The sequence below is a fragment of the Lepisosteus oculatus genome, chromosome 18, assembly GCF_040954835.1.
Source record: "Lepisosteus oculatus isolate fLepOcu1 chromosome 18, fLepOcu1.hap2, whole genome shotgun sequence".
Classification (NCBI taxonomy): domain Eukaryota; kingdom Metazoa; phylum Chordata; class Actinopteri; order Semionotiformes; family Lepisosteidae; genus Lepisosteus; species Lepisosteus oculatus.
This window is the reverse complement of record NC_090713.1, coordinates 22,437,982-22,453,172: the sequence shown is the minus strand read 5'-3', so window position 1 is coordinate 22,453,172 and position 15,191 is coordinate 22,437,982. Positions and strand designations below refer to the sequence as shown.

At 57.8% G+C, this 15,191-nt stretch overlaps 1 protein-coding gene across 7 annotated transcripts; it reads right to left on the bottom strand.

Annotated features, from left to right (window-relative positions):
* Positions 1-5,127: 5,127 nt before the first annotated feature.
* On the bottom strand, positions 5,128-14,945 carry gal3st3 (galactose-3-O-sulfotransferase 3). Of its 7 annotated transcripts, none has more exons than XR_011182454.1 (4): positions 13,636-14,945; positions 8,954-9,049; positions 6,419-8,544; positions 5,128-6,382 (listed from the first exon to the last, which is right to left on the bottom strand). XR_011182454.1 is itself a non-coding variant. In XM_069180487.1 (4 exons), exons 3-4 carry the CDS (start codon positions 9,034-9,036, stop codon positions 7,332-7,334), a joined length of 1,296 nt encoding a protein of 431 aa, XP_069036588.1. In that variant the 5' UTR covers positions 9,037-9,049; positions 9,439-9,581; positions 13,636-14,945; the 3' UTR covers positions 5,128-7,331. The 7 variants fall into 7 exon arrangements, 6 of the variants coding, with proteins under 6 accessions (XP_069036588.1, XP_069036589.1, XP_069036590.1 ...); XM_069180487.1 differs by adding an exon at positions 9,439-9,581 and having other exon boundaries at positions 5,128-8,544; XM_069180488.1 differs by having other exon boundaries at positions 5,128-8,544; positions 13,636-13,751; positions 14,050-14,945.
* Positions 14,946-15,191: the final 246 nt, after the last annotated feature.

Sequence of the window (15,191 nt, the reverse complement as noted above, 5' to 3'; positions counted from 1 at the left end):
GTCGGGCCCGGAGTCCCTTCCTGTAATAAACGAATGTGGGGGGGGCACCCCGATTTCCCCGTTTCCATCACCTCTTACCTGCGGAGGTGCTGTAAACCCCGCGTTCCGCTGGCGCGCCTTTGAAGAGAAACACGTGTGCACGCGGGGGCGAGGGGGTCCCGCTGACGAGCTCTTTTTAAGCTCTGCGCTTCGCAGGCGCGAGATTAGCATACGTTCAATAGCACATTAGTCATCAGGCTGAAGTCTGTCTCTCTCTCTCTCTCGCTCGCTCCCCCAGCCTTTCCCAGAGTCTATTTTTAAAACCGCCGGTTAATACCAGCACTGCCGGCTCCGGCTGCGTTCAAATGCTTTTTTTTTTGGACAGCTCATCTCATAACTTTTCAGCCTTTAGAACAGGAAGAACCACCTTACCCAAAGGGTGGTGGGGGTGTGGGACAAGCTGCTCGGCCACCGCCGATACTGCGGCTTCTGAGCGTGACACTGCTTTACGCCAGGAGTTGTGGGAGCGTGGATCGAGCTCCCTTTTTCCTTGCAGGTACAGGCTGGGTGAAGTCCTCAGATGACTTACCTCGCGGGAAACCGAACCTCGCTCTGGCCCTGAATAGCCCACCTGTCGTTTGTACATTTTCCGATATTCTTAATTTCTGACAACAAAGCAGCTCCCTGCCTTAGGGAGTCTGGCCGTCATTAAAGGTGGCTGTGTGAGGATAAGACTCAAAGACACACCGATAACAACCTATTGTCTAGTTAACGAACACATTCATTCTCCTTATGGAATTTTCCAGTATAATTATAGTGATAGCAGTTCAGGTGGGGAGCTGCGTCAGCAAGCGTACAGAGACTCAGAACACACCTGAAGAAGGCTCCACAGCCGAAACGTTGTGTTCTCTGTGTTCCCTTTTCAGCCTGGAATAAACCTGCACTTGTTCCTTCCTTACAGTGGGCCTAACTGGTACCCGAAGACCACTTAATCATGACAGTAGCAAGGTCACTGGTGTGCCCCCTTCAAATGAGTCCCCACAGCCACTTCCTGTCACACCGCAGCCCCCCACATTGCACAACCTACAGCTCCTTAAAAACAGCACTAAGGACAAAATAAAAGCACAGTACAGATACCGTAAATAGTTTACTGGGAGCTCTGTGATAATCTCCTAGGTGTGTGTGTGTGTGTTTTCTCTCATGGTTTGCTGTGAGGAGCTAAGACTGCCGGAACCTGGCCAGTACCTGGTTACTGTGCGGAGGCTCTTGAGCCTGAGTGTCATGGTGTACTCTGACCGCTAGGTGTCGCCAGAGCCCGAAAGGACGCGCGTCGGCGAGTTGAATTTTTCATTTCGAAGGCGAAACGCGAAACGAGTGCAGGGAAAGACGGGTTTGTAGCGCTAATGTAAAAGGTTTAATTAAAAGGTAAAGCCGGACTGTAATAAAATTCTTAGTAGTTTTAGATGTGGCCAAGACAAATGTCTAAAAGAAATCTTTTGTTCCCTGTGCACTCGGTATAGTAAGCGCAGCCTTGTGAATGAAGCTATCAGATTAGTGTAATGATAGTGTAGTGTGGGCAGACCGAGATGTGTTTACAGTGTCTGTATTGTTACATGTCGAAGGCTATGGTTTGTTTTTAACGGGTATTCATTTTATGTTGAGTGTGAATCGCTTGTTGTAGTTTTGTACGGTGAAGCAAAAGAAAAGTTTCCACCCTTTGGATGGAAAAGAGAGCTACTTATATAGGATGAGAGGGTCGGTTTTCCCAAGTGTCGGAAAAACCGAAGGAGGTTGTCGGTGACGTTCTCCCGGTGACGTCACAGTCGCGTTCGTTACCTGGGCGCCTTGCCCGTGACGTCACACCCAGAAGAATTCGTCGGCAGGATGAAAAGTTGCCTCAAGGAAACGGGGGTGGAGGGGGGAGAATCTCTCGGCGTGTTGTCATCAGTTGTGTTCTGAGAGGGTAACGCGGCACCGCAAGAACCCTACTGGGTTTCCCCGCCGTGACAGACAGACAGACCCAGAGCTCCGTCTGGTCCCTCGCAACCGCACAGGAGCCTGTTGCCCTTGACAACCGGGGAGGAAGAATCATCTGGCGCCATACTTTCCCAGACCCGGTTCGGAGACCCCCTTTTCCGTTCCGTCGGTCCGCCCCCGGCGTGGCCAAAAGTACGAGAGCCCTCGTCCCTGATATCCTCCGCCATTTTCATTTAGCTCAAATAAAAAAAAAACTGCGCTTCTGACGGCCCTCGAGCGACTGGCCGTCTTTCCGCTCACGAATCCCGAATTTACGGTTCCCGTGGGAGGACTTTGCGCGAGCGCCGGGGCCAGACCGGGACACGGTAACGACCCTCCCCCAGTCCAGATGTGCCCGGTAACCCCTGTCTGCTCCAGATGCGCCGCCGGCCCGGCCGTCTGCCCAGAGCCCGGGGATAAATATGACATAATCCCAGTAATAACCTGATCTTCTTAACGTTCCCCGTGACGGGTTTAAATACATCACATCACTCTGTTGGCCCTATATAACTCCTCGTATTAGGAATGTGTCTTTCCACAGACCCCAGCTTGCTCTCCATGAGACACACAGAGGGAGAGAAGCTGGGGGTCAGAGTGCAGGGTCGGCCATTTACACGGCGCCCCTGGAGCAGCTGGGGTGAAGGGGCCTTGTAGGATTTCTCTGCCGGCTGCAGGGTTTGAACCGGCAACTTTCCAGCCACAGGCGCAGATCCTGAGCCACAGAGCCACCGCTCCGCCCGAATAAAGAGGGGGCGCTATTCCCTGACCGGGAACCGAACCCGGGCCGCGGCGGCGAGAGCGCCGAACCCGAACCACTAGAGCACCAGGGAGAGCGGTTCGGGTCGCCCTGTAGACGCACTGAGGGGCAGCCAGGCGAGCGCCGAGCGGCGACGGCGAGACGGCCGCTGGTCGGCGGAGTTGACGGCGTGGGACGAGCCGGAGCGCTAATCTCCAGGCTAAATCCCTGTCGCTCCACGGGGATGACAGGTGGCGCGTTCGCTTCCCGTGGGACCCGGCTGCCGGCGGGGGGCGCGCGGGCCGCGTGGTTCTGACCCACTTGGCAGAGTGGTCGAGCGGTGAGCCGCAGCAGGGAGAGCACAGGGACTCCGCGACAGGACAGAGACACAGAGACACAGGAAGGACAGAGAGAGACACAGGGAGGACAGAGATTCAGAGCCACAGAGACACAGGCAGGACAGAGACTCAGAGACACAGGGAGGACAGAGATACAGAGACACAGAGACACAGACAGGACAGAGACACAGGGAGGACAGAGATTCAGAGACACAGGCAGGACAGAGACACAGAGACACAGGGAGGACAGAGATTCAGAGACACAGAGAGAGACACAGGGAGAACAGAGAGAGACACAGGGAGGACAGAGAGAGAGACAGAGAAACAGGGAGGACAGAGACTCAGAAACAGAGATACAGGCAGGACAGAGATTCAGAGACACAGGGAGGACAGAGACACAGAGATACAGGGAGGACAGAGAGAGACACAGAAACACAGGCAGGACAGAGAGACAGGTGGGGGGGCTCTCTGCGAAAGAGGGGGAGTCTGGTTTCACGCTGAGGAGCTGTGTCTTCAGGCAGCAGGAACAAAGCGTCACTCCCTCCCTGCGGAGGCACGGCCTTTGTGTGCCCTTATCTCTGGCCGGTGTAACAGAACCCCTCTGTGAGAGAGGAGGCTGGGAAAAGTTTCCCAACAGGACAGAGGGGTATCAGCTGTAGGGTTCTGCTATTCACCCCAGAAACAGGAGACACCCCTCCCCCAAGTCCCTGCCCGCTCTCTCTCTGCCTGGCTGGCCATCTCACACACAACCCTTTGCCCCAGGAAGATGACCAGCGCCTTGCAGGACGAATGTCCCCTCTCGTTTCTCCAGGTGTCCAGGAGAAGACACTGATCGACTCTGCGTTTCCTCTGCTGTGTGAAAGAGAGGAATGCACGCTGGGGCCCCCGAGCCCCGAGAAAGAGGGGTTTTCACAACACAAGCTGCGCGGTACCCCCCTTGAACGGGGTCACTCTGAGGCAGAGTTTGTGCTGTCAGGTCAAAAGGTCACGACCCCAGGACCCCCCCTCTGAGGGGGCGGAGTTTCCTGTCCTAACCCGCCCAAACAAGGTGGTCTGTACTCACTGGGGGGCGGGGCCTCTCAACTAGTCAGCCAATAGAATACCGTCTTTAGCCCTTTCCCCCACCTCCTCAGGGTGGAGCCTCCAAGTCAGTTGACCAATACAATACAGCCTTTCAATAATAATTATTAATAATTGCTTACACTTCTATAGCGCTTTTCTGGACACCCCACTCAAAGCGCTTTACAGGTCATGGGGATCCCCTCCACCCCCAGCAGTGTGTACCCCCACCCGGATGATGCTCCAGTCCGCTCCCCACACCCCAGCTCTCAGTGGGGAGGAGAGCAGAGTGATGGAGCCAGTTCAGAGAGGGGGGTTACTAGGAGACCATGATTGATAAGGGGCAATGGGAAATGTGGCCAGGACACCGGGGTTACATGTCGAGAAACGCCCTGGGATTTTTAATGACCACAGAGAGTCAGGACCTCGGTTTTACATCTCATCCGAAGGACGGCGCCTGTTTACAGTACAGTGTCCCCGTCACTATACTGGGGCATTAGGACCCACACGGACCGCAGGGTGAGCGCCCCCTGCTGGCCCCACTCACACCTCTTCCAGCAGCAGCCTCAGCTCTCCCAGGAGTCTCCCCTCCAGGTACTGGCCAGGCTCACACCTGCTGGGCTCCAGTGGGGCAGCCAGCTGGGAGCTGCAGGGTGATATGGCTGCTGGCCACAGGCCACAACTCTTCTCCCCACCCCCTGGGGCGGAGCCTGCCCAATCAGGCGTCGCTTCCTTCCCATCGACCTTGAGAACATAGCGAGGTCTCAGACTGGTGCTGGGAGGAGCAGGGTGGCACGCGTCACACACCTGCGCTGGTCGTCACCTTATCCCCATTCCCTGCTCCCAGGCTGATAGCAGGGGGAAAGTTCTGCAGCTCCCGACGACGTCCCCGACGTCGGCCGCCACACCACTTCTGCAGTATCGCCAGGAATAAACCAGCAGGCTACTTCAGAAAACAGGAGCTGAGTCCGGCAATAAGTCAGCCCCGCAAACGTGTCCCTGGGTTCAAAATGAATCATTTATTTTCACTGAGGTTTTGATCCAAAGCAACTTACATCCGTGGCAGTTTATACAACAGCTGTGTCCCACGCGAGATTCGAACCTGCGCCTACCCTGTCACCAGTCTGGAGTCCTGCAGACTCGTCAACACACCCTCCTTAATGGAGAAGATTCTCCATGACCTGGACACTCACCCGCCTCTACGGCTAGAGTGTGCTTACTGAAGCACCTTCTGGACGGAGCTGTGCCTCACCTGGGGTTCGAACCTGCAACCTCCCTAGTCCCTAGTCCAGAGCCCTTTTTCGTTCCTCCACACCCTGGCCTTCATTGAGAAGATTCTGGATGACAACAAGTTTAATTGATGCGCTTGACACTGCAGACAGGCAAGGCCGTGGAGTGAAGAGTCCAAAGGTGCAACAGCTGTGCCTCGCCTGGGATTCGAACCTGCCACCACCCAGAGTCACCAGCCCAGAGTACTGAAGAGGCCAACACGCAGCGAGATTTTTCCTCTGATGAGGCTTGGCGTCTTACTACCTATCTGACTCATTATCTGTCTATTCCCCACCTCACAACCTTCGCTCGCCTGAGCTCTGGAATTCTATCCCCAAGGATAGCAGAGAGTCACATTCCCCGAGCGCATTTAAATCCAGACATCCATTTCAGAATGGCTTCTACGTACTCAAGGTGTGTGTCTGCTCCGTTTCCTTACAGCAGTATGTCACCTGCTGCACCTCTATCAGCTTGTCTTTCTCGGATGTGCACGTGACTTTGTCAGTTGCTGTCCCTGTGATGGTTTTTAAACCTACTATAAAGTGCTTTGAGATGCCAGTCTTTGATGCGCTATATACACTTTGTTATTATTTGTTGTTGCTGATGTCACTCGGGAGACAGGGCAGTGAAGGGTCGGCCTGTGCAATGACAGTAACAGGACAGGAGGGGGCAGCGCTGAGAGGGGGCAGGGCCCAGGCAGGAGGGACTTGCACCACAAGTCCAAGTCTCGCCTGCCCAACAGGGTGGTTCCATTAAAAGACAAGGTTAACAATTTTCAATTATGACAGGATTCTGTCCTGGGAGGAAGGTGTTGTCCTTCTACTAAGCCCTTTCAGATGTAGATATACTTGGATAACTTTTATCCGACTAATAATACTAAAATTTTATTTAAGCAGATCCATCAATAGAGAGCAAATTCTCAAAGACAAGAACAACAGGGGGGATGTACCCCATTCGACCGGGAGAGAGTTTTACCGGAGCAAACCTGAGCACAGCAGGGGAACACCAAGCTGTGCCCTACCTGAGATTTGAACCTGCAACCCTCCAGTTACTAGTTCAGAGCCCCGAGCGCCTGCGGAGCTCGTAGACCCATTTTCCGTCGCTGGGGGGGCTCCTGGTTTTCCGCGGGAGCCGTCCCCACGCGCCCCCCCCCCGCTCACGCACACACACACAGGTCTTCGTGTGCTCAGAGTCCAGTCTCTCCGCTCGAAGCGCTTGGCGGGTCGCCAGGGCGAGCTGCCGCGCCCCCTGGGGGGCGCTGGCGGGAGAGCGCCTCCTTGGGAAAGCACGGTGGTGTTCCCGCTGCCCACTGTCGGGATTGGGATTTTCCGACAGTTCACTGTCGCCCCCTGTGGACAGCCTGCGGGTAGAGCTGGAGATCGGAGATCATCTGCCCTGAGTCTTTTTGGACCGGGAGGACAGCTGGTCCGGGGGTTCTGGTCCGGTGCAGTTAGACCGGGAGGACAGCTGGTCCGGTGATTCTGGTCCGGTCCAGTTAGACCGGGAGGACAGGAGCTCTGTTTTTCAGATGAGATGTCAGCCGAAAAACCTGGCGTCTGCTGAGCTGCTCTCAGTGAGCCGCTTAGGACAGGAAGGAAGAACCAGAAACACCAGGTCCAGGGTCCAGTGCCAGCGGTCAGGGCTCAGGGGTCAGGGGTCAGGGGTCAGGGGTCAGACTCCAGTGCCAGCGGTCAGGGGTCAGGAGTCAGACTCCAGTGCCAGCGGTCAGGGGTCAGTTTCCAGGCTCCAGTGCCAGTGGTCAGGGGTCAGAGGTCAGGGGTCAGGGGTCAGACTCCAGTGCCAGCAGTCAGGGATCAGGAGTCAGACTCCAGTGCCAGCGGTCAGGGGTCAGAGGTCAGGGGTCAGGGTCCAGCAGCGCGAGTGCTGAAGGATGGCCAGTCTGCTCTCCGGCCGTCCGGCCACGGGAAAGCCGCTCAGTGGGGGCGCGGCGACGGCGGCCTCGGCGGGGTGCGGTCCGGCCGCGGCCGGCCGGCTCGTCCCAGGGGCCGGGGCGGAGGGGGGGGGGACGTGGGGGGGGTGCGGGGCGCGCGCGGCAGGGCGGTCTTGCGGTAGCGCAGCGACTGGGCCTTGAGCAGCAGGCGGGAGTACTGCACCTCCGGCATGATGAGCTTCAGGCACAGGTCTGGGGGCGCCCCCGCGCGCGACACGTTGGCGGGCCAGTCGTAGCCCACGATGTCCACCTTGGCGCTGGGCTGCCAGGGCCTCAGCTCCTTGTTCTGGATCTGGGCGGCGGGGCGCAGGGGGGGCGCCCCGCTGCCGAAGCAGCGCCGGAGCAGCCCGTCCCGCTGGCGCCGCAGGAGCCGGACCTCGCGGGCCACGCACTCGGGCCCCAGCGCCGCCAGCTTGCGCCACAGGGTGGCGTTGAAGTGGTCGTACAGCCGGGCGTCCAGCGCGTTCCAGGCCCGCACGCGGGCGGGCAGCCCGGCGCCCAGCGCCTGCCGCGAGCCGGCCGTGCGCATGTTGAGCTTCAGGTACAGCACGTCCTCGGGGTCCCAGGCCAGCAGGTGGCGCAGCAGGACCAGGGACTCGTCGAAGTGCTCGGCGATCATCACCAGCGAGAAGGCGCCCTCCACCTCCTGGATGAACCGCTCGGCGTAGGCCGCGTCCGCGGGCGAGCGGTCCTTGTCGCCGCCCAGGTCGAAGGTCAGCGTGTTGCGGGCGTACATGGAGTACTTCTCCTCGGGCCGGTAGTAGCGGCCGGGCTGGGCCAGGAAGGCCTCCAGCGAGCCGTTGGGCACCCTCCGGAAGCTGGGGCAGTACTGGTTGTAGTAGGTGAAGAGGGACTCGAACATGGCGGCCGGCTCGCGCAGGATGGTGACGTAGACGGTGTCGTTGGGCATGAGGCGGCGCAGCTCGGGCAGGTCGAGGCGCATGTGGCTGGTGACCACGTCGGGGGGCAGCGTGTGGGGGTGCACGAAGCGGGCGCTGAAGGGGCGCGGGTAGCAGAACTGGTGGTCGCAGGCCTGCAGGGGCAGCGCCACCGTGAGGTTGTGGCGCTCGGCGAAGCGGAACAGCAGGTTCTGCACCGTGGTGCTGGCCGTCTTGTGCGTCTTCAGGAAGGCGATGCTGGTGTGCTTCGGCCTCGCGCCCGGCGACGGGCAGCCCAGGCGGAAGGACTTGTAGCTCCTGGGGGGGGGAGAGAGAGGAGAGTATTGAGAAACTGCCACATCCAGGGCGGGACAGGAAGAGGAAGGACAGGGGGCGGGGCAGGAAGAGGAAGGACAGGGGGCGGGGCAGGAAGAGGAAGGACAGGGGGCGGGGCAGGAAGAGGGAGGACAGGGGGCGGGGCAGGAAGGGGGAGGACAGGGGGCGGGGCAGGAAGAGGGAGGACAGGGGGCGGGGCAGGAAGGGGGAGGACAGGGGGCGGAGCAGGAAGAGGGGGGGCAGGGGGCGGGGCAGTAAGAGGGGGGGCAGGGGGCGGGGCAGGAAGAGGGGGGCAGGGGGCGGGGCAGGAAGAGGGGGGGGCAGGGGGCGGGGCAGGAAGGGGGAGGACAGGGGGCGGAGCAGGAAGAGGAAGGATGGGGGTAAACCCTACCAGCTGAAGTGCCCCCCCTGGTGCAGCAGCATGCTCACGCAGCTGATGGCCACCAGCACCAGGAGAATCTTCTTCAGCGACATCTTCCCAGCTCTCCTGGCGGAGGAAGAGGAGACAGCGTGAGAGGCCTTCATCCTCTGAGCTTTTTACCTCCCACCATAGTGAAAGCAGTCCCTCCTGCCCTCAGTCCTAAAGGCTCTTCCCTGTAGCTCCTGCCCAAGTCCTCTGGTTGGTGTCTCCCTGCTCCTCTGGGAGCAAGTTAGCTCAGGCTTGTCTCCCGACCTCTCCCTGCTCTTCCCACGGATCGCCTGGCCCTTCCTGGACGGGGCCCGCGACCGCTGCGCTCGCAGGGATCCTGGGAAAGAGCGCCGGGAGCCCCGCTCCCCAGGGATTTCTCTCTCCATCACAATGGAGACGGGAGCGCTGGGGCTCCAGACAAGCGGCCTTTCACGAGCAGGTGCGCGCCGGCGCGGGTGTCCCCTTACCTGCGCCGGCCGCTATCGGGGGATCAGCGCCGCGCTCGGCTCTGTGAGCTGGGACCGCTGCTGTCTCCGCTTCCCTGGGATTAACCCTTTCCCGGGAAAGGAGGAGCCCCTGCGCTTGGATGCACACGCAGGGATGGACCTGTCTGCACAGACAGTAGAGCCATTGTGAGGGAGAGGAGAGAGAGAGGAGAGAGGAGAGAGAGAGAGGGGAGAGAGGAGAGAGAGAGGGGAGAGAGAGGGGAGAAAGGGGAGAAAGAGGGGAGAGAGGGGAGAGAGAGGGGAGAGGAGAGAGGGGAGATAGGGGAGAGAAGAGAGAGAGAGAGAAACAGAGACAGAGGTGCACTTCCTACTGCACTGTGACAAATACTCTGGGATTAGAGAAACATTCTTCCCTAAATTCAGAAATCTAGTCCCAGAGTTCCCACACCTGCCAAAACCACAACAGGTCCCAATCCTACTGGGAGAGGGAGGAGGGAACTCAGTTGAACTGGCAGCCCAGTATGCGATCTCCTGTCACAGCCTGAGGAACAGTGAGCCTGTCTCCCAGTAATGCTCCAGCCGCCTACAGTATATGTAAATATTTTATGACATGTCTCTGTTGTAAATGTCTGTTTACTTTAATTTTGTGTTTTGTTCTATGTTAATTTTATTATTTTTATCTGCTTTGGCAACACTGAGTGTACCCATCGGTCATGCTAATAAAGCACCTTGAATTGAATTGAATTGAGAGAGAGGGGAGAGAAAGGAGAGAGGGACAGAAGAGAGAAGGAAAGATAGAGAGGTGAAGGATAGAGAATCAGAGGGACACAGAGAGAAAGACAGGGAACCCCACTACTGTGACACGCCTGTACCCCACTGCTGAGACACAGCTGTGCCTCAGTGCTGTGACCCAGCTACCCTCCACCCCTGGGGAACCCAGGTGGGGTCACGGCACCCTTTCTCTCCCAGCGCAGAGAATTCGGCCAGCAGGGACAACGCAGTCAGCCCCCCAACAAAGCCCCCTCTCTGCTGTCTGCTGGATGGGCAGCGGGGGTCCCTGGGGGGGCTCAGGTAGCTCGACTGCTTGGAGGAGCGAAGTACCGCCTGCGTCTCTGCTTAGTGTCCTGTTTCCCTGCGTCCAGTCCAACGCAATTCAATCCCTGACCCCCCCCCCCCATCTCTGCCCCTACCTTCTCGATTTCCTTAATTCGGCCACTACAGTTTCACTTTCTCCTGGGACACACACACTGCACACACACATCACACACACACACACACACACACACACACTGCACACGCATCACTACAGTTTCACTTTCTCCTGGGACACACACACTGCACACACACACTGGACACACACCACTCATACACACGCACTGCACACACATCACTCACACACACACACTGCACACACATCACATACATACACCGTGCACACACCACTCACAAACTGCACACGCATCACACACACACACTGTGCACTCACACACTGCACACACATCACACACACACTGTGCACTCACACATCACACACACACTGTGCACTCACACACACTACACACACATCACACACACACTGTGCATACCACTCACACACACTGCACATCACACACACACTGTGCATACCACTCACACACACTGCACACACATCACACACACACTGTGCATACCACTCACACACACTGCACATCACACACACACTGTGCATACCACTCACACACACTGCACACACATCACACACACACTGCACACCCCTCACACACACCCTGCAGTCTGACGGAAGTGTGCATGTTTCTCCTGAGACACACAGACACTCCACCCTCAGCAGTCACCTCTCACACACTAAATACACACCTGTCAGGAACACGTCTGCCCACCAGCAGTCTTCAGCCTCAGGCCTGCGGGCGAGAAGTCAGGCTCCCTGATCTGTCCAGCTGAGGTTCAAGCCAGCGCACTCTCTCCTCTCTCCCCTCCCACTTCCACTCCCACTCGGTTCTCATTGTTTCCCTTTCTCCTTGTCTCTCTCCCCTCCCCTCCCTCTCTCTCCTCTCCCTCTCTCCCCTTGTCTCTCTCCCCTCCCTCTCTCTCCCCTCCCTCTCTCCCCTTGTCTCTCTCCCCTCCCTCTCTCTCCCCTCCCTCTCTCTCCCCTCCCTCTCTCTCCTCTCCCTCTCTCTCCTTGTCTCTCTCCCCTCCCTCTCTCTCCTTTTCTCTCTCCTCTCTATCTCTCCTTATTTCTCTCCTCTGCCTCTCTCTCCTCTTCCTCTCCCTCTCTCCTCTCCTCATCTCTGTCTCACCCTCCTTCCTGCCCTCCTTTCTCCACTCGGACCCGATCTGCTCCAGAACCTCGTGAGCCCTGTGGGTTATGGGCCAAGTCCACTTATTGCTTGGCCTGGTACAGGTCCTGTCGTTGGATGGTTCTGACCAGAGTTCCCATGAGCACTGCGCTGTCATTGATGGTCCTACCAGTGGACAACCACAGGAGTCACCTGTAATTAGGTGCGCTGGGTGTAGTTAGTCGATTAATTGGATAATTAACTGTTAATTTGATAGATTGGAGAGAGTTTAAAGGTGCAGTTTCTCAACATGGGTGTGAAGAGTTGATACTGGGGATATAAACTGCACTACCCCAGTATTAGCGAGTGGGTAGTTCCTTCTTAGTCTCTGCACTGAAGCCTCCTGCAGTGATCAGTATCTCCATCGTGAGACCCTCTGCGGCCACTCTACTGAGAGGGGGGCTGTTACAGCCTCCCGCCACTGTGAGTGCACAGGTTCTGGGGCTGAGCCAGGGGCTTGTACTTCTCTGTTTTTAAGGCACACTTGGGTATGAGATGCAGTCGTTGAGAGGCACTATAACAGACCAGTGGGAACCCCTGCATTCAACTGTAAGAAAGCTGTCGATTTCCAGCTCGATCAGCAGACTCAGCGGGTGCAGGGGTGCAGACTGCAGGCTGAGATCAGGGTGTTTTTAATCACACGAAGGTCAGGAAGGAGGCTGGCCAGTTACCTGTGCTGCCCTGACACTGCCAGTCCCCAGGTAAATATTTAATCACGGAAACACTGCGCCATCGGACAATCTCACACACACTGCACAATCAGACACTGCACAATCCCAGCAACACTACACCGTCGTGCACACACGCTGCACAGTTACACGGGCAGGGCTTGTTCACATCACCACACAACCTCACACACACTGCACAATCACACACACCACACAATCACATCAACACTACACCGTCGCGCACACACGCTGCACAGTTACAGGGGCAGGGCTTGTTCACATCACCACACAACCTCACACACACTGCACAATCACACACACCACACAATCACATCAACACTACACCGTCGCGCACACACGCTGCACAGTTACAGGGGCAGGGCTTGTTCACATCACCACACAACCTCACACACACTGCACAATCACACACACCGCACAATCACATCAACACTACACCGTCGCGCACACACGCTGCACAGTTACAGGGGCAGGGCTTGTTCACATCACCACACAATCACACGCGCGCTACACCACCACAGCAACTCGGCACAAGCACCACACAATCGCCACAGGCACTGCACAATGCTAGAATCCCTACACAGTCTCCCACACACCGCACAAACACCGAAACCCAGCAGCACCACAGAAAGCCTTCACAACCGCGCAAGTGCACACCCGCACGACCTCAGACGGCCCGCAGCCCAGCCCGGTTCCGCCCGGTTCCGCCCGCGGCGCGTTCCTCTCTCACCGGAGCCGGAGCAGCCCGCCGCTCACCGGAGCTATTTCCCAAGTGCCGGGCCCGAACTCGCCAGGAAGGCGTCGATGGTCCAAACCCAGGATGAAGGAGAGAGAGAGAGGGGGGGACACCGCCGAACCCTCTCCCCTTATCGGGGCTCCAGAGAAAACGGGGGGCGGGGAGGACCGGCGGCTCTCGCCGGTGACGAAACACGCGTGTCCTTCCACCTTGAAGGAAGGGCGACGGAGGAAATTAAGCGAAATACCTCGAGAGGCGCAGGCACGCTGCGGACACAGACACGGGGGGGGAGGGGGGAGACACGGACACGGACACGCAGAATCCCGACCGAGACGCGGGACTCGGAGATCTGGGTGCGCGTCGCCGACACAGACACAGACACGCTCCCGGACCAGCCATTTCCATTGCAGTAATAATAATAATAATAATAATACTAATACTAATAATAATAACCCAGTCTCACCTCAGATCCTCAGGCTAGGCTGTTCAGGCTGTACCGGAGTGATGTGTTCAGGCTGTCTAACCGGCTCGATCACATCGGGTGACGCTGTGTCCGTTTCTGTTCCTCGAAACCCAAATCTGCCCGAACATAAAATAACAACAGAATTTATTTTTTTTAAAGAGGGGGGTGGTGGGGGGGGGGCGCACTAACCCGTGACAGTCGGGAGCTACATCGCTCGTGTCAGTGTCCACGGACCGGGGGCCGCAGGGGCCGCCGCCGCCGCATCTCTCGCGCCGCGCGTCGGAAGCCAAATTAAAACGAAGCGAGCCGGGAGGAGGAGGAGGAGGGGGCCGAGGCCACCCCGCTCGGCGCCGATGTCCCTTTGTCACGGAGCGCCATGTTCGCGCCGCGGCGGCTCGGAGGGGAGATGCTCACCGCCTCCGAGCGCTTAGTGGGAGCGCAGCGCCGTCTGATCTCCCCCCTGTGCCCCTCGCTCGCTCGCTCGCTCGCTGGTGCGGCTCTGCCGGCCGCTGGTAAGGTCACGGACGCCCCTCTCCCCGGTACGGCAGCCCAGCGCCGGTAGGAAGCTTCCCGCACCCCACGGTCAAGTAGGACTTTTCCACTGGTCTCCCTTTGGTGACAGAAATACAAACATCCTGATGCTTTTGATTTATATCCGCATTTGGAGAGCGAGATCTGCGTGCATTATTGCACTGGCAGAAAGCCCAATCGTTTCTACGATCTACCTGCACGCCATCGCCTGCACGGCAGCCTCACGCACGAACGATATTTCCTCGTTTGTTTTTGTTTTTTAACCGTGGTTCGGTTCCAACGCAATTCTAGTCCGGCTCGGCTAACTGCGGCGCCCTACGTGTTAAAAGGGAATATCCAGTCTCTACAGCTTGCGGGCGGCAGAGGGGGGGCGAGGTCATTAGTATCGCAGCTCTGGGGCCCCGGGTTCAATTCCCGGGGTTCTGTCTGTGTGGAGTTCGCATGTTTTCAAGCGTTGCTGAGGAAGTGGCTCTCAACAGACCGAAGATCCAGTTGTGTCTCCCTCTCGCGCTAATGGAACTCACCCTTAAATACCTGCTTGGACCAAACTGACATCCGTTCGCTTTCGAATCACTTATCCCAAGCCTGGGGTCACGGGGCAGCCAGAGTGTATCCCAGCAAGCAGCGGGCGCCAGTGCATCACAGGACACACACACACACACACCAGGGCCAGTTCTCCCAGAAGCCCATTAATCCACACAGTGGGTTAAACTGTGGGAGAAAACGCGAGCCCATGTGAGGTACCCCAGGTGAGCCCGAGGAGAACATGCAGACTCCACCCAGACGGGCCCCGGCGCCGGAAAACGGCAAAGCGCACAACCGCGCCGCCTTTCTGACGACTGCACGGCCACCACCAGTCCAACTCATCGATTTGTCCATCGCAGGGCGCGATTGTGCAGTGTTATATGATCAACAGTCAACTACCCCCCCCCACCCCGGAACAGGGCTGGGGCTCAGCCTCTGCAGAAGACAGGGAATTCCCTTCGGGATCAGTGTCGGATTGTCGGACTGCCAGAATGCATCAG